Source organism: Wolffia australiana, chromosome 19, assembly GCF_029677425.1.
Source record: "Wolffia australiana isolate 7733 chromosome 19, ASM2967742v1".
Taxonomy (NCBI): domain Eukaryota; kingdom Viridiplantae; phylum Streptophyta; class Magnoliopsida; order Alismatales; family Araceae; genus Wolffia; species Wolffia australiana.
In genome coordinates this window covers 6,683,437-6,706,298 of record NC_135853.1, presented here as the reverse complement: position 1 = coordinate 6,706,298, position 22,862 = coordinate 6,683,437, and the positions used below count along the sequence as shown (strand labels likewise).

Below are 22,862 nucleotides of genomic sequence, written 5' to 3'. Positions count from 1 at the left end.
TTCAACTCAACAGAGACAAAACTTTGATCCATTATTAGATATCATCTAGACAAAAACCAAGCCAATGCGGAAATCCAGACACAGCAATAAGTTCTAAATTTCTAGAAAAAAAAGGAATTGACTGACAAAAGTAAAGTTTACCGGGTTTGGCGGTCGTTATCTGTGGTGTCAGCACCACGCTCACTGCCAGCAAGGTCGATGAAGGAAATTTTGCCCACCAACTTGGTATTCTTGGCCGCATTGGCCTCCTTGCCCCGCTTGGAGCCATTAGGCTCCACGTGCTTCTTGATGATCAGCTGAAGGATGGCATGGGATCGAGAAGACTCTTCATTGGCCCCTGTTGACCCTGTGCTCCGCGCGGCATTACCTTTCTCGATATATTCTCTCACCATTCGCGTGTCAGAGACTTCAAATTCTTGTAGACCCACAATGCAGACTTGTTGTCGGCCATCTTCTCTCATGCACAATTTCCTGCCAGGATCAAGAAAAAGTCCGAGACAGTGCTTAGGCCCTGCTAAATGATGTTTCGAGAAGGCCATTCTCTGGTTCTTTCGTCTAGCTCCCAGTAGCATATTTAAAAATAAATATAAGGAGAGCCTTAAAGAGGCTGTTGTAACAGATGGGATTTAGCAAATCGTCAGATGGGATTTTGAAAATCTTCCTCCCTATGGTGAGGGTAAGTGGAAATGATCAGCTCCATCTTGCTGCTGATTTGATAATTAAACAAGGCCATCTTGATAATGAATTTTCTTATTTTTTCTTTTTGATTATGAATTTTCAAGAACTCTTTTTTTGGCAAGAAAATTTTGAAGTATTCTAGTATTCTTTTAACCCCTCGAATTTTAAGTTCCATAGCTCAAAATTCTGCCTCTATGCTCAGTCAAGAGATGATAGAAGAATAATGTGTTTCATTCACTTTGGGTACGAGAGATACATATTTTTCCCCCTTGAGAGGTGCTTATACCTGGCATGATTTACCCAACGGTTGATGATAGAAACACAAAAAAAGAATACTAGAAACAAAGAAAAAAGGACAAAAATGAGAGAGGATATACCAACACGTTGAATAAAAGTTTTGGATGGTTCAAGGACTCCACAAACTCGAATTCCTAGGACGTCCCTTAACACGTTATGACAGCGCAATTTGATGCCGGGGACAATCCCCGATTTGGTTCACTTTAAGGAGTGGAATAAAGTTGGTAACACATCACGAGACAACTTATTGGGACAGGGCCAGTGTCCTGTTTGTTACTAAGGATTCTTGAATGGAAGGTATGAAGGGAAGTAATAAAAAGAGTATTTTCAAATAGTTGTAAATTTAGAAAGAGGGAGACCTCTGAGGGAATAAGACTGCAGTCAGACAACAATGCTTGTGTCATCGGAGTCGTCAACAAGTGGAGCCGAGATCGTCGACTGAAGTGCAGTTCATACTCTTTTTGGAAGGCAAAGGAAGGTACACTCATTTTCGGAGTTCATACCAATCGCGATAAGGTTTATATCATTACTATCCGAGCTTATATCTTCCCCAAAATGATTTTTGGTTCAATATGCTTGCATAATGGGCCCACGGACCTCCTGTCTTTAGGACCTTTATTCTGACCCATTAGAGTTGTCCTCTCTCTTCTATAAGACAATGTATTTACAACTCTAATCTAAATGAGTTTTTCCATTCTCTCGTTCAAATACAAGCTTTACACAGTATTAGAGCTTTGAGGCTCATTTTTCCCACACGATCCATCGCGAGTATTGCATCTTCGGAGCATCTCCAGGCCCTCTTCAAATCGATGTCTTTGGCATTCTGCTATGACGAACCTTCATTGGTATTCTTCTACGGTCACTTGCGGCCGTTGTGGTCGTCACTTGTGGCGTCTGTACCGACCTCCACGGGATCCGGCAAAGCCCCGCCCCCACCTTGGAAGATCTGGTGGCCAAGGTGGCTGCCCTCAAGGTGGCTCAGACCACCGCCCTGCAAGCCCTCAAAGAAGGCATCGAGAGCCACCAAGAGGCCTGGTCGGTGTAGCTCAGAGCCGTCATGAGGGCCGTCACCCACAAGCTCGTGGTGGTCAACTCTGCTCAGGTGGAGATGGTCATGACAGCGCACTAACCACCTCTGGTGACAGAACCCCCACCCCCACGCCTCCCCCCCCCTTCAGAAACCAATCCGGCTGGCGAGGCTCTGGCTCTGCTCGTCCTCATACCATCCTCATCCACCACCCTCAGGTCGCGCATGCCGAGAAGGCACCTGCAATCACGACCGCTGCCATTCCGGGAGTCAATGGCGGAGCTGCTACCACCCTTTCGGGAGCTGCTGCTGCCGTTCCAGGAGCCATCAGCCCTCGCCACTGCTGCCATCCTGGGAGCCGAAGGGGGAGCGGCAGCCATGGTGGCGGACACCATTGTAACGGCTCCTGTGTATATTCACCTAAAACAACAACCAAAAAATTTAATAACTTTCTTGTTCTCTTTCTCGTTGCCCTAAGGGTCTTCCTCATCGAGAGCCCTCTTCTGCTACCTCCTTCCTCTGAGAACTTGGCAGGTATGTTGCAAAACTTCTTGAAAATGAGGTAATGCTTCCATTTGTGAACTGAAAAAATTAAAGCCATCAACTCTCTCTCATATGCCTTGCTGTAGTATGCGCTAGGGTAATTGTAACGCCAAATCCCGAACCATCTGTTTCGACAGAGAAAGACTTCGTAAAATCTGGCAGCTTTAATACCAGTGAAGAGGACACAGCTATCTTCAAGGTCTTGAATGCTTCTTCAGCTAACAGAGTCCATTGAAAATCATTTTTCTTGAGTAGGCGGTTGAGAGGTTGTGTAAGCGTAGCATACTTTTTTATGAATCACCTAGTTATCCTACGAATCCTCTAAGCTGGTTTAGGGAAATAAGAGTTGGTCAATTTTGGATAATCTTTATCTGGTCAGCATATGTTTCCACCCCCTTATCTGAGATCCAGTGTCCCAACTAATTGATCTTGTCTTGATGAAAACTGCATTTCTTGGTATTTACACATCATTGGCTGTCACATAACACATTCATAACCAACCTGAAATGATGATCATGTTCTGTAATGCGATACGATCCTGTACCCCCAAGCATATTTTAGGCATTTTAGCCTATTAGGGGCACTTAAGTCATCTCATGTTTAGGGTAGATTGCTTCATTTTCTTATAAATATTTGTAGGCCTCCCTTGAGGAGGGCAGTCAAGAATTAAAGGTAAAATTGCCTCTTGGCTCGCTATCTCAATCCTCCCTGTCTCGTTCCAGGATTCCCATCCCCCGTTACCGTCTCACCAGATCTTCAGCCGACTCATCTCTGGTCGATTCTTACCTCCGCTATTTAATCCTCTTATCATTCCTGTTTTGACACTACTACCCCGGGAACTTCTTCCTTGCTTAGCCCTATATTAACCTCCCGATTTGAACCTAGATCAAGGTTCGTATCATTATGTCACCAAAGAATACTAATACAAATTTTCTTAAGTATGGCCTGAAGATAGTATTCATTAAGCCTGAAAAGTAGCAGGGGCTGTTGACAGACCAGAAGGAATGACTGTAAACTCGTAATGTCCCATATGCATCTTGAAATCAGTTTTTGGTATGTCTTCCTCATGCATTTGTATTCGATAATAACCTGACTTCAGGTTCAACTTAGTAAAGATGGAAGCCCCATGTATTTCTTCTAACATTTTATCAACAATGGGGATCAGATATCTATTTGGCACAGTGATTTATTTTAGACCACACGGTCGATATAAATTCTCCATCCACCGTCCCTTTTAATGAGCACAGCTGGGGTGGAGAAGGTACTTGTGGAGGGTCTCACTACACCTGTATCTAAAAAACTCTGTGCAATTTCTTTAAAATGATTCTTTTGCAAATGTGAATATCTGTACAGTCTGGTATTTACTTGTTTTGATCCCAGCATAAGGTGAATTCTATGATCTGAACTTCTCTTTCGTGGCAATGAACCACTAGGATTGAAAACGGTAAGGTAAAGATTTTTCATATTTTTCAAATATAGAAGTCAGTTTCAGGGTATGTACCATGGGTTTCGATAGCTCGCAGATAGCATGTAGCTTCTTGAATTGACTTTTTCCCTTTAGAATTTCCTGGGCTTGGAATTGTTGAGTCGCCCCTGGAGGTCTGAACTCTGGATCAGTCTGCAACGTATAAAGACGATCTTGCCATAGTATCTTGAGAGTCAGGAGATAATAGTTGGAAAAAAACAAATCTAACAATCTCAGCCACTGTACTCCCAATATTATGTCGAATCTTCCGAAAGTCAAGGGAAGCAAAGTCTTGTATAATCTCTAGGCTCTGAATGTGCAGAGGTACATTTAAGCACATACCCTGTGATGACTTAAGAGCATTGTCTCCCATCATCACATCAAACCGGGACCCTCTACAATAAGAAAAATGCGATGGGAAGACATTCCAATTTTGGAGAGATGCATGCTCGCCACGGGGCATCCTTCGTGAGATATTCTCCCAACTGTATGCACTTGCCCAGGATCAAAATGCCCACGTCCGTGACTGCTGAGAGGGAGCATGGAACCTGATCATACAAGGTTCCTTATCCGACCATCCTGTGTCGGATTTCATAGATATGCAACAATCCCTATTTCAGCTATGACCAGAAGATGGAGAACGCGATAGTTGGACATGGACAAATGGCCTCTTATCGGTCCATAATGCTTAAACGATGATCCAAGAAGGACAAGAGGAAGACGTGGCACTAGTCAGCGCATGCAGGTTTATATGGCGCCAAAAAGTCCCATTGAAATTGCGGTTTTTTGGGTGGCTGCTAGCAAGGAAAAGATTAATGACAGGAGTCTTTTGCAAAAAGTTAATACCCAGATACTTCGTCGCAATGCATGCTGTGTTTGAATGGAGAAGAAGATTGCTACCATCCTTTCTTTGACTGCTCCTTTGCTTGCACAGTTTGGGCCAGCCAGTTCCTCTCAAGGATGAAGATGACTTGAACAGGCCTTTTGGGATTCGGCACAGAATTACGTGGGAAGAAGAAACAAGGGGGCGGAGCACTAGCGGTGTTGTGGGCCATCTGGCTACATAGAAACGAGGTGTTGTTCAGAGGTAGAAGGGTTTCTACTGATGGAGCTATACATGAAGCAGGACTTAAGGCAGCACGGCCCTTGTGAGAGATGGGAAGTGAAGGGAGGTTTTGATGATGACTGATAAGCATGTAAAGGGCCTGTGAGGTCCTGATGGGAGGTTCACCAATTCGTTGGGTGTTCATCCCTTATTACAGTTCAAAAAGGAAAAAAATACCCTTCTATCTTTTATCTTCTATCTTCTTCTTTCGAGGAATCCTACTCTTCTCTCGGTCTCAGACTGTCTTGGTTGTATCCACGAACTGCATTGTGGTTTAGGGGAGTTCAGAACTATTTTCTAGCTGGATATTCTCACGGAGTGAAGAGAGGATATCAGAATGAAGTTAGTTTCTTGAACCTCGTTTTTCCCTCTTCTCTCCCTACAGTGTTGTAGAGAAGTTGTAAGAGAAGAGAGATTATTGGTATGTTTTTCAACAGTATTTTATCCCACTAAATTGGGAGGCATGGGGGTATGGCACATGCAGAGTATGAACATGACATTATTATCCAAATGGGTGGAGAGAATTATGAATCCACGGGACAATCCTGTCATCAAATTACTGCAAGACATCTGCGGCAGGCATTGAATTGGGACAGAAAGGCAGATCCGCATAATGGGGCATTCTGGCAAGGGCTTAAACAGATCTTTCCACGAGTACAAAGATTCTTTTCTCCCAAATTAGGTGACGGGGCAACATTTCAATATTCGAGGGATGCATGGTCATCAAGCGGCATCTTGAGTGAGACGTTCCTTCGTCTGTACATGCTCGAAGAGAATCAAAATGACCATGTTTGGGACTGTAGGGATAGAGCGTGGGCACTGATCATACAGGTGTCTTACCCGACCAGCGGGTGTCTGAACTCATGGACAAGCAATAATCTCTAATCAAATTAAGACTGTTGACACTTAAGCTCTTTTGTAACCAATAGTCCCATATGGGACATTCTTAACTAGCCCATTAGGGCTCCCCTATATAAACACTTGTAATCCCCTCTTATCTTTTTAATCAAGTTGGTTTTCTCTTTCTCAAACCTCTTTCTTGGTTCAACATGGTATCAGAGCCGAAACCTAAATTTCGGACTCATCATCGCTCCGACTCACCGGCTCCTGCCGTCGTCATGCGTCCTCTGCTCAATCGACCGACCGACCGCAATAGACCGACCACGATCGACCGACCGCGATCGACCGACTGCGATCGACCGACCGACCGGCTCTCTCTCTCTCTCTCCCCGCACGCGGACCCTCTCCTTCGCGCGGCCGTCTTTCTACGTGCAGAGTAGCTTCTCCGCTCTGCGCACAGCCGCCTCTCCTCGCACGGTTGCCTCTCTGCGAGCATCCGCGGGTGACCTGCTTCATCCGGGTTCTCCTGCGCCTCGATCCGTGCTGTCCGATGTCTGAAGAACAGACCTCTGCCTCTCAGACATCTGGGATGACTCCGGTGCATTCTCCTGTGCCCCCAACAGCGGCTGCATCGACTCGCCTCACCGGTCCAGCACCATTTACTTTGCCCAAGATGCCGCCCGATGGAATTTTCACCAGCTTCAACCTCCTTCAATGGCGACAGTACGTGCAGATCACTCTAAAAGGACGACTAATGCGTCATTTAACGGGAGACGGACCACCGGTGACGGACCGAGCATATTATGATTGGCTCGACGTTGAAGGAGTCGTTCAGCGCTGGCTACTTGACAGTATCGCCCCTAATATTAAGGGGGAGTTTCTGTCTTTGGTGAGTGCTCGAGCCGTCTGGGAAGCCGCCCTCAACAGCCACTCCAAGAGGAACAACATTGGCATTTTGTACGAATTAGTGCATCGGGCCGCTAATCTTCGTCAAGGGGATCGGACGGTATTGGAGTACAGTAACGAACTCACCTCTTTGTGGAATGAGATCGACCATTACATGCCACCGGAGGTGAATTCGGTGGAGCGGGGGTATGTGCTACAGCTTCGTGTGTTTCAATTCCTGATGGGTCTCAACCCGGAATATGAATCACTACGTGGCCAGCTTATTCATTGGGAGAAGATGCCCACCTACCAAGATGCACTCCGGAGTGTACGGATTGAGGAGTCTCGGTTTCAGCAGGCACCTTCCCTCACCTCGGCGTTTGCGGCAACACCGGCCGCGGCTACTCATGCTTTATTGCCGAATTCTTCCGCCCGAGGGACTTCATCTCGCTTGGAGTCTCCCAAGGGCGATCCCACACTCTTCTGCAATTATTGCAAGAAGAGGGGTCACTCAAAGGAAACCTGCTTCAAGCTCCAACGGAAGCGGACTCAACAGAGTCACCTTGCTGCCACCGCCCCTCCTGTCAGCTCACCGAGCGTGTTGAGTCCAGGACAAGTGCCTATGCCGTATACTCTGCTTCCGGCCAATGCCTCCTCATCTCCTAGCTTCACTCCTGAGGAAATGGAGCGTCTTCGACGTCTTCTTGATCCTCCCGACGTGGGCTCGTGTTCTTTAGCCCACGCAGGTACGTCCACTGCTCTTGCCTCTCCAACCTTGACTTCCGGAAATTTTCCTTCGCCATCTTCCACTTGGCTTCTTGATTCTGGTGTCACCGCTCATATGACTCCTAATCCTCGAGCTTTTTCAACCTATGAACCCGTTTCTAGTCATTCCAAAGTCAAAACCGCCTCTGGAGATCTTCTCACCGTCGTGGGTGTTGGTCATGTTACCCTTCCCCTTCTATGAAACTTTCGCGCGTTCTTCATGTTCCTCGTCTTGCTCATCATCTCCTATCTCTATCCCAACTTGTTCGTGATTTAAACCATGATCTCACTTTTTCCCCAAATTCCTGTTTTTATCGTGATAAGGAGTCGGGGGAGACGATTTCACTTGCTGAGGAGCGTGAGGGGCTCTATCTTGTTCGACCTTCTTCTTCTTCTCTTGCTGTTGCTGCTGCTGCTGTTTCCCTCTCGGCGTCTCATGACCAATTGTGGCTTCTTCATCGACGCCTTGGACATCCCTCTTTTGACACCCTTTATCGTCTATTTCCTAAACTTTTCCAGGGTCATGCTGTTGACCGTTTTGTTTGTGACGCATGTCGAATTGCTAAACATCATCGCACTACATATCCTTTATCTTCATCCTGTGCATCCACGCCTTTTTCTCTTGTTCATACCGATGTTTGGGGTCTGGCCCCCCTTCACAGCACTTCTGGCGCTCGATGGCTTGTTATTTTTGTTGACGACGCTACCCGTTTCACGTGGTCTTACCTTTTAAAACAAAAATCCCAACTTTCCACCATCATTCCCCAGTTTTACTCCCTTATCCAAACCCAATTCTCCACCCCCATCCGTCGCTTCCGCTCCGACAACGCCGGGGACTATGTCAATTCTACCCTCACCCATTTCTTCCAACAAAACGGCATTGTTCACGAAACATCTTGTCCCTACACGCCTCAGCAGAATGGTGTTGCAGAACGGTAATTTCGCTCCATCTTTGATACGACCCGGAGCCTCCTGTTCCATATGCATGTTCCCAAGTATTTTTGGGGTGAAGCCATTCTCACCGCCATCCATCTTCTCAACCGCCTTCCCTCTCGTGCCCTCCACCATTCCCTCCTATTGACGGTCTCCAGCGCTTCTTTCCCACCACTTCCCTCAAAACAAACCTCACTCCACGTGTCTTTGGGTTCGTCTGCTTTGTCCTCAACAATCAGCTCGGTAGGGACAAGCTTGACCCTCGCGCCATTCAGTGCATTTTCATTGGATATTCCGTTACCCAAAAGGGTTATCGGTGCTACCATCCGCCTTCCCGTCGCTTCTTTGTTACCAAAGATGCTACCTTTGATGAGTTTACTCCTTACTATCCCTCCTCCACGGTACCACCTTCTTTATCGCCTCAGCCGGACCCGCTCGAGTTCCTTATCCTCCCTCCTCTTTCCTCCTCAATCACTTCTACGACAGTCCCGTCATCCTCCCCAGCCCCTTCACCTCCAGCCGCACCATCGTCTCCGCCCTTCCCCAGCACCGCGTCGATTCCCATTGGAGAGCCATCCGAATCTCCTCCGGATTCTCATGCAACACCCGTGGATCTTTCTCCACAACCCTCTTCTCCCCAACCACCTTCTTCTGCTCCTCATCCACTTCCTCCTCTTGCTCCTCCTCCGGGTGTTCCTACGAATCTACCACGCTGCCCTCCGAAAAAACACTATGGCCTCACCTATATCTCTCGTCGCACCCCCTCCTCTTCTCCTCCTTTGGATGCCTCATCCTCTACCTCCCAAGACACTCCACCAGAATCTTCCTTGGCCCTTGTGCCTCCTTCCCGCTCTCCTCCTTTATATCCTTTAACTAATTACGTTTCCTCCCATCGTCTCTCCAAACCATACCATGCACTGCTTACCTCCATTGACTCCATCTCCCTTCCGAAGACGGTGGACGTTGCCTTATCCTTGCCTCATTGGCGTCGGGCTATGGAGGAGGAGCTTCAAGCTCTTGCCCTAAATGATACGTGGGATCTTGTTCCTCTCCCACCGGGCAAGCACTTGGTTGATAGCCGTTGGGTCTATGCTGAAAAGCAAAACTCCGATGGCACGATTGAGAGGCATAAGGCACGCGTTGTTGCAAAAGGCTTTACGCAGAAATATGGCGTTGTTGCAAAAGGCTTTATGCAGGGTCCATTGTTGATCGTCGGTCTACCTCAGGATATTGCACCTTCTTGAGAGGCAATCTTATTACGTGGAGGAGTAAGAAGCAGAAGATGGTGTCTCGATCCAGTGCCGAAGCGGAGTTTCGTGCGCTTGCACATGGTCTCTGTGAGGCACTTTGGATCACAAAGATCCTACGTGAGCTACGTTGTCCGGTTTCCTCTCCCGTCCAGCTGTACTGCGACAACAAGTCGGCCATCAGCATTACCCATGATCCAGTCCAGCATGACCGCACGAAGCACATAGAGATTGATCAACACTTCATTAAAGAGAAACTGGAGTCGGGAAAATTTTGCCTGCCGTATGTGCCTTCAGCAGATCAGATCGCAGACATCTTCACCAAAGGCTCCATGCCCCTAGGTTTGAGAAGCTTTGTGGCAAGCTGGGTGTGGAAAACATCCACGCCCCAGCTTGAGGGGGAGTGTTGACACTTAAGCTCTTTTGTAACCAATAGTCCCATATGGGACATTCTTAACTAGCCCATTAGGGCTCCCCTATATAAACACTTGTAATCCCCTCTTATCTTTTTAATCAAGTTGGTTTTCTCTTTCTCAAACCTCTTTCTTGGTTCAACAAAGACCAAATGACAGAGAGCATGGTTGGTTATGGGCAAACGGCCCCTTCTCAGTCCAGAAGGTGTACGCGAGAATCCGGGAGGGCTGAGAGGAAGATAGGTAGCTAATCCAAGCATACAGATTCATATGGCGACAAAGAGTCCCACTAAAGGTGAGGATCTTTGGTTGGTTGCTAGCGTGAAGAAGACTAATTACAAGAGTCTTTTGCAAAAGGTTATCTCGGGACACATCGTCACAATTCATGTTACAAAATAATGGGGAAGAAAACTGCAGTTATCGCTTCTTTAAGTGTTCATTTCCTTGCACAATTTGGGCCAGCGAGGTATTATCAAGGGTGAGGATGACATCTGAAGAGACTTTTTTGGACACACTCCAGAATTGCAGAGGCAGAGCCAATGAAGGCGGTGGCCAAGCATTGGCAGCGTACAGGCCATCTGGTTGCATCAAGGTGCTATTTATGGGAAGAATGGCTTCTACAAATAGAGCCATACATGAAGCAGAGGGTTTAACGGTGACATTGCTCTAGCTGGTGACCATCAGAGAGAGAAGGATTTGAATGTGATCAGATTGACGGAAGGGACTGTAAGGTCCTGATGCAGGCCTCACTTATTCATCGGGTGTTCACCCCTTTGATACTTCCAAAAAAATCAGTCTTGCTGTTCATCTTTGGAATAATTTAATGTCAAGAGTGCATCACTTCACTGTGACCTATAGTAAATTTATGTCTTTGCCTTCTGGTTATTCTGCACCATCATTGGCCATCCCATTAGTCTGTCGGCTGAAGAAGGCTCTCTACAGCTCGAAGCAATCTTCCTATGCTAGGTTACATCGTTTCACTCTTTTCATGAAACGCCTCATTTATTCTCAATGTATGGCAACCACATCTTGTTCTATCGTCACTCAACATCAGGGGGAGTGACTCTTCTTCGAGTTTATGTTGATGATATTACTATCACCGAGACTGCTTTCCCTCTGCTCGTTGACCTGAATGATCATCTTGCTCGAGAATTTGGCATCAAACCCCTATGGGCCATTTCGTTAATTCCTCAACATTGAGGTTGCCTATTCCAGTACGGGTATCTTCCGTTTGTCAACGCAAATATATTCTTGATCTAGTTAAAGAGCTTGGCAAAGGCAATGCACAACCTCTTCCTACTATTGAAGCTAATCACTGTATCTCTATTGCCAAACATGACGAAGGCCAATACCGCCGCCTTGCGAGAAAACTTATCTACCTCACTCATACTTGTTCGGATATTGCTTGTTGTTAGAAATCATCGTCCAGCTCCCTCTGGATCTCCTACTGTCTCCTTCACCTCCAGCTAGGGTTTCCAAGGAAAGAACAGAAAACACCAATTACGATTTATGTCATAGGGCTAGTTTAAATACCAGCTTAGTACAGTTTAAATGGGCTGGGCCCATTATCCTTAGGTCACTTATTCTCTCACGTGAGGGCATAAGTGACGTGCATGTGGGTCCACTTATAACACGTGGGGCCCACTTACAAATAGAAAAATAAAAAGAAAGATAATAAAATACAAATAAGATGGCTGGCTAACACCCCTCATTAAGCTGGGTATGGATGTTGATCATGCTAAGCTTGGACATCAGCCTCTGGAACATGGGACCAGGTAGGCCTTTTTTGAATACATCAGCTGTCTGCTCCAAGGATCTCACAAACATGAGATGAATAACGCCTGCATCAATCTTTTCTTTGATGAAATGGCGATCAATTTCAATGTGCTTTGTGCGGTCATGCTGGACAGGATTATGAGCTATCAAAATAGCGGACTGGTTATTACAATAGAGCTTCATAGTCGGCTGAGACTGGAACAACTTCAGATCTTTCAGTATCCCTCTTATCCACAGACCTTCACAGATCCAATGAGCCAATGCATGGAACTCTGCCTCTGCACTTGAATGTGCCACAACCTTTTGTTTCTTGCTCCTCCAAGTAACCAAACTGCCACCAATGAAAGTGCAGTACCCATATGTTAATCGTCTGTCTACTGCTGAACTGGCATAGTCAGCATCTGAATAGATTTCGACAGATAGTCCACCACCTCAGGTAAACAGGATGCCTTGACCAACTGTTTTCTTCAGGTATGCCAAGATACGATATGCTGCCTGTAGATGAATGTCATAGGGATCACTCATGAACTGACTCAGAGTACTTACTGCGTACGATATATCTGGGCGAGTATGATTCAGGTAAATTAGTTTCCCTATGAGTCTCTGGAAGGAGCCTTTGTCCACTGGAGAACCATCACCACCCTTTCCCAAATTAACATTCACATCAACTGGGGTATTTGCTGGATTGCAATCTCGCATTCCTGTTTCATCAAGCAGATCAATAATATACTTGTGTTGTGAGATAAACATACCCCTTTTAGAGTATGCCACTTCAAGTCCCAGGAAATACTTCAGGCTTTCAAGTGACTTGATGTCAAATTGTTGAGACAGTTTGCTGCTCAACTCCTGAATCTCTTCCCTGTCATCACCTGTAATCAAAATGTCATCCATATACAGTATAAGAGCTGTCAGTTTTCCAGAGATACTATGCTTGATAAATAATGTATGATCACCATTACTCTGCCAGTAACCAAAACTTCTCATGGCTAGGGCAAATCTTCCAAACCAAGCCCTGGGGACTGCTTAAGACCATACAATGCTTTCCTTAGTTTACAGACAACATTTGGTTGATCTGAGAGCTGGTATCCCGGGGGTGGAGACTTATGTACGTCCTCCAGGTCACCATGCAAGAATGCATTCTTTACACCAAATTGGAGGATGTTCCAGTCAAGTTTTGTTGCCAAAGCAAATAATATCCTTACAGTGTTAAACTTTGCTACTGGGTCAAAAGTCTCAAAATAGTTAATACCATAGGATTGAGTATAACCTTTGGCAACCAGTCTAGCTTTGTATCTTTCCAGGCTTCCATCAGCTTTGAACTTAGGGGTGTACACCCACCTGCATCCAACCACTCTCTTCCCTTTAGGAAGGATAGTCAATTCCCATGTCTGATTTCTCTCCAGTGCTTCCATCTCCTCATCCATGGCTCGCTTCCACTCTCTACTTCCAAGTGCATCTGATAGAACTCTTGGAATGGATATACTCCTGAGAATACTCACAAAACTTGCATACTGATGACCATAGTACACATAATTACTAAGTGGATATTTTGGTGCCTGTCTACACCCTTGCGTAGTGCTATCGGCCACCTCAAATCTTCTACAGCTTGGCTGTTCTTTGCTTCATCTACTGGTCCTTGACTTAGTCGTTGTTCATCCACTGACTCCATATTCTCAGCACCGACTCCCCTCTCTATCGTATCCATTGTTGGAAGCGTGTGTTCAACTGGCTATGAACTCCTTGTGGGTTGGTCAATCTGTGGCAATACCCTCTGAGATGTATCAGTGTTCACTGTCTCTGGTGGAGATTGCATGACCTCCTGGGGCATATGATTCTGTTCGGACCAGCTCTCATGTGGCAGAGAAAGGAATTGTGGACCTTGTGACTGGGGATTTGGCTGAATGGCACCTTCTTCTGATTGGGACTTGAAGTACATTTCCTGTTCACAGAAAGTAACATCTGCAGAAATAAGAAATCTTCTGGATTCAGGATGATAGCACCTGTATCCCTTCTGGGCACTGGAATAACCAACAAAAACGCACTTGATTGCCCTTGGGTCCAGCTTCCCGGATTGCACATGCACATATGCTATACACCCAAAAACTCTGGCTACCAATCCAATCTTCAATCTCCCCCCTGGAAAGGTTGACATCATCTGATCAATTGGACTACAATGTCCAGTCACTTTTGATGGTATTCTGTTTATAAGATGAGTTGCTGTCTTCACAGCTTCACCCCAGAAATGCTTGGGCATATTCACTTGGAAGAGTAATGCACTGGCAGTCCCCATAACGTATCCAGTTCTTCTTTTAGCTAAACCATTCTGCTGTGATGTATTAACGCATGAAGACTCATGGGTGATGCCTCTTTCAATAAAATAAGAACTGACAGTGGCATTAAAATACTCCCGGCCATTGTTGGACCTTAAACATTTGATCTGGACACCAAACTGATCGTGTATCATTTGACGAGCTTTGCATAACAAAGTACTAACATCAACACCATTCCAAATTGTTGGAAAACATGACTTCATAAGTTCAAATGCTGGATGACCAATACGCCTATGTAGCAACTGAATCCTGTCTACGGCCTGAGACAGCTTTGTCGAGGAGAGGCAAGCGGTGGGACAATCCTCGAGTAGGAGCAAGCCATCTTCCCTCCTAACAGATGAAGTCCTCTTCCCGGACACCTTGTCACACAAGAAAGAAACATCAATATCAAGTACAAATCTCCATCCAGTATCATGAACTAATCTTTGTAATGATATCAACTGTGCCTTTAGCTCAGGGTTGATATAAACATCACTAGCAGTAAGACCCCTTTCAGAGTGCATGCATGGTTGATATAAACACCACCAGTGCCGATCACCGGTAATATGCCTCTCCCTGCTGTGAGTACTTTGTGTGGTTCACGGATAAATGAATAAGTAATACACCGGGAGCTATGTGAAGTCATGTGGTCAGTAGCACCTGTGTCAAAAATCCAGGAACTACCAGAATTAAAAAACTGTTTTACTCCAAGGAGTGCATAGCTCTTACCTGAGCATGCAAGGGATGTGGATCTCAACAACACTTTGATCTGACGGATGTCTTCTTTCAGTTGCTGCACTTCCCCTCCTTGCTCTTCAGACGACTTTCCCTTTCCAGATGATGCCTCCCCAGTCTCATGAGGCTGTGTAGTGGTGGCAAATGCCCTTTTTGACTGTTGCTGGTTCTTCTGAGCTAGCTTCCAACAGTTCTCCTTAGTATGTCTTCCCTTCTTGCAGTATACACAGAACATATCATCTCTTGGGTCAGCTTTAGATCCTTGAGGTTGACTTGAGTTGGCACCTTGTTGCCAAGAACTGGTATCCCCCCCCAGGGTAGTCGCCTTGAGCAGGTTGAGTCTTCTTTGTAGAAAAAGAGGCTGAATTTCCCTTAGATCCCTCTGGTCCAATCTTCAGTCTTTTCTCTTCGTCCATAACCATCCCAATAGCATGATCCAGATCTGACATGATCTCTCTGTGGAGAATTTGGCTGCGCACATTTTCATACTCTTGTTTGAGGCCCATAAGAAAGGTAAACATCCTCTGTTTGAGAGTGTACTGGCGTTCACTGGAGTTTGGGTTATCAACTGGCAAATAATGATCTATCTCTCTCCATATTGCTTTCAATCTGCAAGCAAAGGTCATCACAGTCAAATCTCCTTGTTTGGCTTGTAAAGCTTGCACCATCAGATCATAACACCTCCAGTCATTCTGCTGCTTTGCACAATTCTTTGTAATCTCATCCCACATAATTCTCACACTGTCAACATACAGAAAGTTATCTGCCATATCACTAACCATGATCCTCAGAAGCCATTGTCGAATCAAAGATTCCTCAGACTTCCAAGTCTTGAAATGGGGTTGCCCTGGATCAACTGGATCATCAGTCAGATGGTTTGAGAGGGATCTGGCTTCCAATGACAGCTCCACATGTTTACGCCATTGGAATCCATTGGTCCCATCAAACTTCATGGGAATGTCTGGCAATACAATAGTGATCCTCTCTTTCACAGCTACTGTGGCAGATGAGTTGTCTCGTGCCTCCTCCATCGTCAGCTCCAAGAATCTCCCTTCACACAGTGTACTTGGCTTGCTGGAGGAGTTGGGAGGGAATGTTGGTGACCAGAGAGAAGGCTCACCTCAGCTGGTCATAGAGTGTGACACACACTCTACTCTACTCCCGATGCTCTGATACCATGTTAGAAATCATCCTCCAGCTCCCTCTGGATCTCCTACTGTCTCCTTCACCTCCAACTAGGGTTTCCAAGGAAAGAACAGAAAGCACCAGTTACGATTTTTGTCATAGGGCTGGTTTAAATACCAGCTTAGTACAGTTGAAATGGGCTGGGCCCATTATCCTTAGGTCACTTATTCTCTCACGTGAGAGCATGAGTGACTTGTGCATGTGGGTCCACTTATAACACGTGGGGCCCACTTACAGATAGAAAAATAAAAAAGAAAGATAATAAGATACAAATAAGATGGCTGGCTAACACTTGTGCTGTCAGTATTTTGAGTCAATTTATGCACTCTCCTTGTTTATGCCATATTCTAGCTACTGATAGTGTTTTTCATTATCTCAAGGGTACTATTGGACTGGGTTAAGCCTCCAAAAGATGGAGTGGCCTCCATTTGGACATTTACCAATGCTGATTATGTGGGATCTCCTACTGATCGTTGGTCACCGACAGGGTACTGTTCCTTCCTTGAAGGTAATCTCATCAACTGGCATAGATGTTTTTTTTTAGGAAAAGCAAGAAAAAAGATGTTGTATCTCGCTCTAGTGCTAAGGTCAAATTTTGGGCTCATGTTCAAGGTGTCTGTGCGGCTTAGAAATCTCCTAACTGAGCTCCAACTGATATGTGATCAGCCAGTTCATCTCTTCTGCGACAACAGGTCGGCTATAAGTATTGCTCATGATCACGTCAAACATGATTGTACTAGACATGTCGAGCTCTGATATCCTAATCATGATTGTACTAAACATGATTGAACTATTTTCTAGCTGGATATTCTCACGGAGTGAAGAGAGGATATCAGAGTGAAGTTAGTTACTAGTATCAGCACACCAGTGTACCAGATCCCATTAGAACTCTGAAATTAAGCGTGCTTGGGCAAGAGCAGTACCAGGATGGGTGACCGCCTGGGAAGTCCTCGTTGGTGACCACAACATGGGCATGTGATCACAGTTCATAATTTCAAAAAAAAAATTGGAGCGAGAAATGAGACTGATTTACTAATACTGACCTTCTATCACTGAGAAGATCATAAAGCTTCCCACCATAAATTTCAAAATAGCTGAGCCACATCTTCAGCCTCTGGTTACAGTATGTGGACTTATTCAATAGTTTAAGCATATCCTCAGAAGCCCTGAGCGGCAGAGGTTGCATGGTGAATGTCTTACCACTTCCTGTAGAAAATAAAATCAAATGAAAAACATAATTTCCAGTTAAAAAAGGTATAGAGAAATATTCAACGTTCATTTTTAAAAGAGAAAAGGGAGAGTCTGTCAAACAATCTCTCAGTTGTCTTGAGCACCTTTGCAGCCACGAAAGAAAACAGATGGTTTGTCTCCAGTGCGGTAAATGATACAGATGTACGAGCCTATAGAACTGTTCAAGTAAGGTCACTGTTCCCTATTTTTATCAAAGGCATTTAATCATATTTTCGGCATTGGATACTACATCCAAGACAATTTAAATTCTGAACTGATCCCTGGTTGTCACGCTGCCCCTTGCGGGAAGCATTCCCTCGGCTATTTGTGCTCACGCAATGCCCTGAGGCTACAGTAAGTGAATGTTGGGACAGTACCTAGAATTGGAGGGTTGAAGGTGCCTTGTCAAACAAACGACTAGCTGATTTATTGGACTTGGAACAAGCTCTAAATCAGATCCACCCAAACCTAGGGGAATCAGATGGTTGGGACTGGACAAGAGCTCCTTGCTCAGTGGGGAAAACCTATGCACGGATCAGACAGGGCAACGAGGAAGACAAAAATACGATCCAGGTGTATTGAGCCATCTGGCATCTAAAGGTTCCGCTTAAGGTTAAGATTTTAGGGTGGCTATTCCTCTGAAAGAGACTGATGACTCGTGCCTTTCTCAAGAGGATGTATCCAGATGAGCCGATAGAATGCGTGTTGTGCACGAGAGACAACTAGGATAGCAATCATTTATTTTTTGGATGACCTTTCTTACATACAGTTTGGGCCACTCAAGCATAGTTGGTGGTTAACACATCATCAGATGAGGCTTTTTGGGAGTCCATGCAGAGGACTGGTCCTAGACGTAAAGAAGTGGGGGCCGAGCGCTGACAGAGCTCTGGGGAATCTGGCTACACAGAAATGAGGCGATCTGGATGGAGATTTTTACATGATAGTGATGTTTGTTTCTTATGTCACAAGGTGTTCGGGAAGAGGACTTCATCTGTTAAGGCGAAAGGTGGCTTGCTCCTACTCGAAGATTGTCCCACTGGATTCAGTTGCTGCATAGGCATATTGGTCATCCAGGCTTTGAACTTATGAAGTAATGTTTTCTAACAATTTGTAATGGAGTTGATCTTAGTACTTTGGTATGCGAAGCCCGTCAATTAGCTAAGCACAAACGATCTTCATTTAAAAGTATGAATGAACGAAGTTTACTTCCCTTCTATTATATTCATAACGATGTGTGGGAAACCGTGTTCAGTGACAAAGTTATCAGGTTGCCGGCGGTTTGTGGTTTTTATCGATGATTGCACTCATTTTATGTGGCTCTATCAGCTGACTTCTAAGGCAGAAGTTACATCGACTATTGTACAGTTTTGTCGAATGATACACGATCAGTTTGGTGTCCAGATCAAATGTTTAAGGTCCAACAATGGCCGGGAGTATTTTAATGCCACTGTCAGTTCTTATTTTATTGAAAGAGGCATCACCCATGAGTCTTCATGCGTTAATACATCACAGCAGAATGGTTTAGCTAAAAGAAGAACTGGATACGTTATGGGGACTGCCAGTGCATTACTCTTCCAAGTGAATATGCCCAAGCATTTCTGGGGTGAAGCTGTGAAGACAGCAACTCATCTTATAAACAGAATACCATCAAAAGTGACTGGACATTGTAGTCCAATTGATCAGATGATGTCAACCTTTCCAGGGGGGAGATTGAAGATTGGATTGGTAGCCAGAGTTTTTGGGTGTATAGCATATGTGCATGTGCAATCCGGGAAGCTGGACCCAAGGGCAATCAAGTGCGTTTTTGTTGGTTATTCCAGTGCCCAGAAGGGATACAGGTGCTATCATCCTGAATCCAGAAGATTTCTTATTTCTGCAGATGTTACTTTCTGTGAACAGGAAATGTACTTCAAGTCCCAATCAGAAGAAGGTGCCATTCAGCCAAATCCCCAGTCACAAGGTCCACAATTCCTTTCTCTGCCACATGAGAGCTGGTCCGAACAGAATCATATGCCCCAGGAGGTCATGCAATCTCCACCAGAGACAGTGAACACTGATACATCTCAGAGGGTATTGCCACAGATTGACCAACCCACAAGGAGTTCATAGCCAGTTGAACACACGCTTCCAACAATGGATACTGTTAAAGAAACTAGCAATTAGACTAGCCGTTAGGGCTTCGTCCTTGGCCACTTGTGTTTTGGCCCATTATTGTGTATATAAACATTGTGTGCCCTAAAGGGAGATAGTATGCGTCTATTTTCACTCTCGATTTCTATCTTCTTGTCTCAACTTCTCCACCATCTGGTTCTCGACCTTTGAGATGGTATCAGAGCCTCGATGAAGATGAGCAAGACTACCACACTGAGCTGGACGACTCCATTACGTCCCAACTACAGAACGACCAACACTGTCACGGGATCCTGTCACAAGCTATAGTGCTGACTATTTCCCGAGCGGTTCGTGTCTCCGAGCACAGTCCCGCCTCTCCAAGCACCGAATTCCACTTACCATCTTCTCTCGAGGTCCTCGTTCGATCTCCATTTGGCCTTCTCTCAGAAGTCACGGTCTTCTGTCTAATGGCTACAACTACCAGGTGCACTCGCTCCATCTTTATCCTCTAATTGTGTCGCTACCTCTACTGTTGTTAGTCTGATGGCTAAGGAGGAACACCTATCCTCTTCTGGGGTAGATCTGGGCTTATCCCATACTCCCGTTGGGGACAAATGGTACACCCAATTGCCGCAGACAGCTCAACGAAATTTGTTCATTGGTCATAACTTGTACCAGTGAACGAGATATATCAATCACACACTCCGAGCAAGAGGTCAACATCACCACTTGACTGATGACACACCTCAGGAAGCAGATCCAAAGTATCTAAAGTGGAGATGTGAGGAGGACATTCTCTTCTCCCGGATTTAAGATTCCATGATCTCTGGGGTTAGTGATTCCTATACAGATTATGACACAGTTAAGGAAATTTGGGATCTCACTCAACAACAACACTCTATGAGAGATGATGAATCACGTATAGCTGATCTAGTAGATCGTGCAATGACGCAACTCCAGGAAATTCGGACTGCTTTAGAATATGCTAATGAACTTCAAACCATAAGGAAGGAAATTGATTTCTATCGCCCACCTACAGCTAATTCTGTAGATCATCAATATGTGTTGCGTGATAGGGTTTATCGGTACCTAAAGGGACTTAGGTCCGAATTTGAACCTGTTCGCTCACAACTATTCAATCGTGAACACAAGCTGAACTTTGAAGAAACCGTCCTACAGATTCGTAAAGAAGAGCACCATCTTGGACAAGCCACAGATTGCAACATGACTATACCTCAACTTCAAAGCTCAACTTGCAGCACAAAAAAGTCATATCCTAGCAATGTATCGCGACAACCTACATCTACTACAAAATTACCTGCAAATGTTGATCCATCAACACAGAAAAAAACCCAATCTAAGGGATCACGTGGGGATGATAAAGATAACTTGTTGTGCAGTCACTGTTGATGACCTAGACACACTAAAGAAACTTGCTGGAAACTTCATGGTCGTCCTGCCTGGGCTGATAAAATTATTGGTAAAGGCAACAGTATGATACAAACCGAAACTGAAGGAAATGATGCTACTCCGCAGCACACCTCGGTTCAGGACATTGAACGACTCAAAGAGGAATTACATCAACTTCAAACCAAGCTCAAGGCAACTGAAATTCTTGGGTCCACTTCAATGGCTTCTTCAGGTAACTCCCTATGCCTTTCAACTGTAAGTAACGTACCTCAAAATTCTGCTATCTGGATTTTAGACTCCGGCGCAACTGATCATATGACTCACTTGAGTTCAGTTTTTAAAACCTATAAAGTGTGTCACTCCTCTAAGAAGGTACAAACAGCAGGTGGCACGCTTCTTACAGTTGCTGGAATAGGTAGTATAGACCTAGACCCCCTAAGTATCCTCACTAATGTCTTGCATGTACCACAACTTTATGTTAATTTAATCTCTGTTCAATGATTAGACCAAAACTCCTCTTATAAGCTGATTTTTGACGGAGTTCATGCATTTTTGTGTGATAAGGTCAAGGGCCTGAAGCATGGGCTAGCTAGAATCACGGATGGTTTATACCACTTGCACTCCTCCAAACAGCCATAAGAAAGGACGTGTTTGAGAGTGCCCAAAGGTCTGACCAAAGCCTCCAGCGCTGGTCTGGTCCGATAGCCCATTGGGATGCCTTAAGCTTCTATAATGTGTGAGACATTGGATCCCCTCGCTGAACCATTGCTTGGGAGAACCCGACGCCATCTCACTAGTGCACCCCACTGATTACTTGCTCCCAGCCCATCAGTGATGTGTAAGCTGCCACTGATGCTCCCCGAAGAAAGAAATTACGCTTTCGAGGGTCCATACCTCTGCCATGGCGAGGGCTGTAACTTTTGTATGGAGACCCATCCGAATCTTGTCTGTTGTTGGGGAGCCTCTCAGGACCTCTGCGATTAGGCAGCCCATCAGGGTTCCCTGGTGGTCTGCCGGTGCTCCATTTTGCCAAATGTTGTCGTCTTTTGGTTGAGGTTGAGGGCCCTTGGAGCCGTGAGTTTTCTGGTTGAGGTATGTCTGCCTGACCACATCTCTACCGTCTCTTGGGCATTCCATTTGACGATGGCCTGTCATCCGGCATCTAAGGCAGACCAGCTTGCCCCGACATTCCCTTGCCCAATGGTCGCTCTTCAAGCATCGATAACAGTGCTCTTCAGGCCCTCCGCTCTATATATCTCTGGCCGGCGGATAACTCGTTGTCGTCGTGGACCGCCTCTCACCCAACTGTCCACTTCTTGTACCTCTGGCACTTGATTAACAGTGCGTAATCTGCTAAACACCGGGAGAGGTTCTGACCGTCCCATTCTGTTACGTCTGTCTTCCCCCGTGATGCTTGGTGAGGGAAAAGTGCAACTCCATCGCATTGTTTCTCCCACTCCCCCAAGCGGATTGTCTCCTGTAGGTTTGCTCGACTTGTTCTGCAGGTTGCCAAGGGTGCGGTGCAAAGAGCCTGCATATTGTGTTGCTCCGCTATCCTCCCTCCATGCCTTCAGGAGCATCCTCCCGGTCCTCTCGTACCACTGACCCCTCTCTCTACATGTGGCTCTACCCACCATTGTGGAGTTTGCCTCTTGATAGTCTTTGCACCCCACCAGGCCACTGGGCATGGGTTGAGCGACCTGAGACTCATGCCAGCCTAGGGTCTCCTTCTGACGACTGGTCCACCCAACCTTTACTGTTGTCTAGCCTGGGTGCCTTCCCACCTGATACCCTGCAGCCCCTCTGTCCTTGTGTAGATCTCCTGATTGCAAGGCCAATAATGTTGTCTCAAGTCGCTCTTGCCCAGTGAGTGTCATCCTGGCTCCCCCCTTCTTGTCCGAGATGCT

At 45.7% G+C, this 22,862-nt stretch overlaps 1 protein-coding gene and 1 pseudogene across 2 annotated transcripts in view; one reads left to right on the top strand and one right to left on the bottom strand.

Annotated features, from left to right (window-relative positions):
• LOC144715930 (kinesin-like protein KIN-13A) overlaps positions 1 to 22,862 on the bottom strand; it is a 48,232-nt gene that overhangs the window by 3,526 nt on the left and 21,844 nt on the right. For both annotated transcript variants that reach the window (XM_078590937.1, XM_078590938.1), the window contains 2 exons: positions 17,247 to 17,409; positions 142 to 471 (listed from right to left, as the gene is read on the bottom strand). In XM_078590937.1, the coding sequence (XP_078447063.1) occupies positions 142 to 471; positions 17,247 to 17,409 (493 nt within the window). The remainder of the gene's footprint in view (positions 1 to 141; positions 472 to 17,246; positions 17,410 to 22,862) is intronic.
• On the top strand, positions 17,047 to 17,168 carry LOC144715934 (5S ribosomal RNA; annotated as a pseudogene).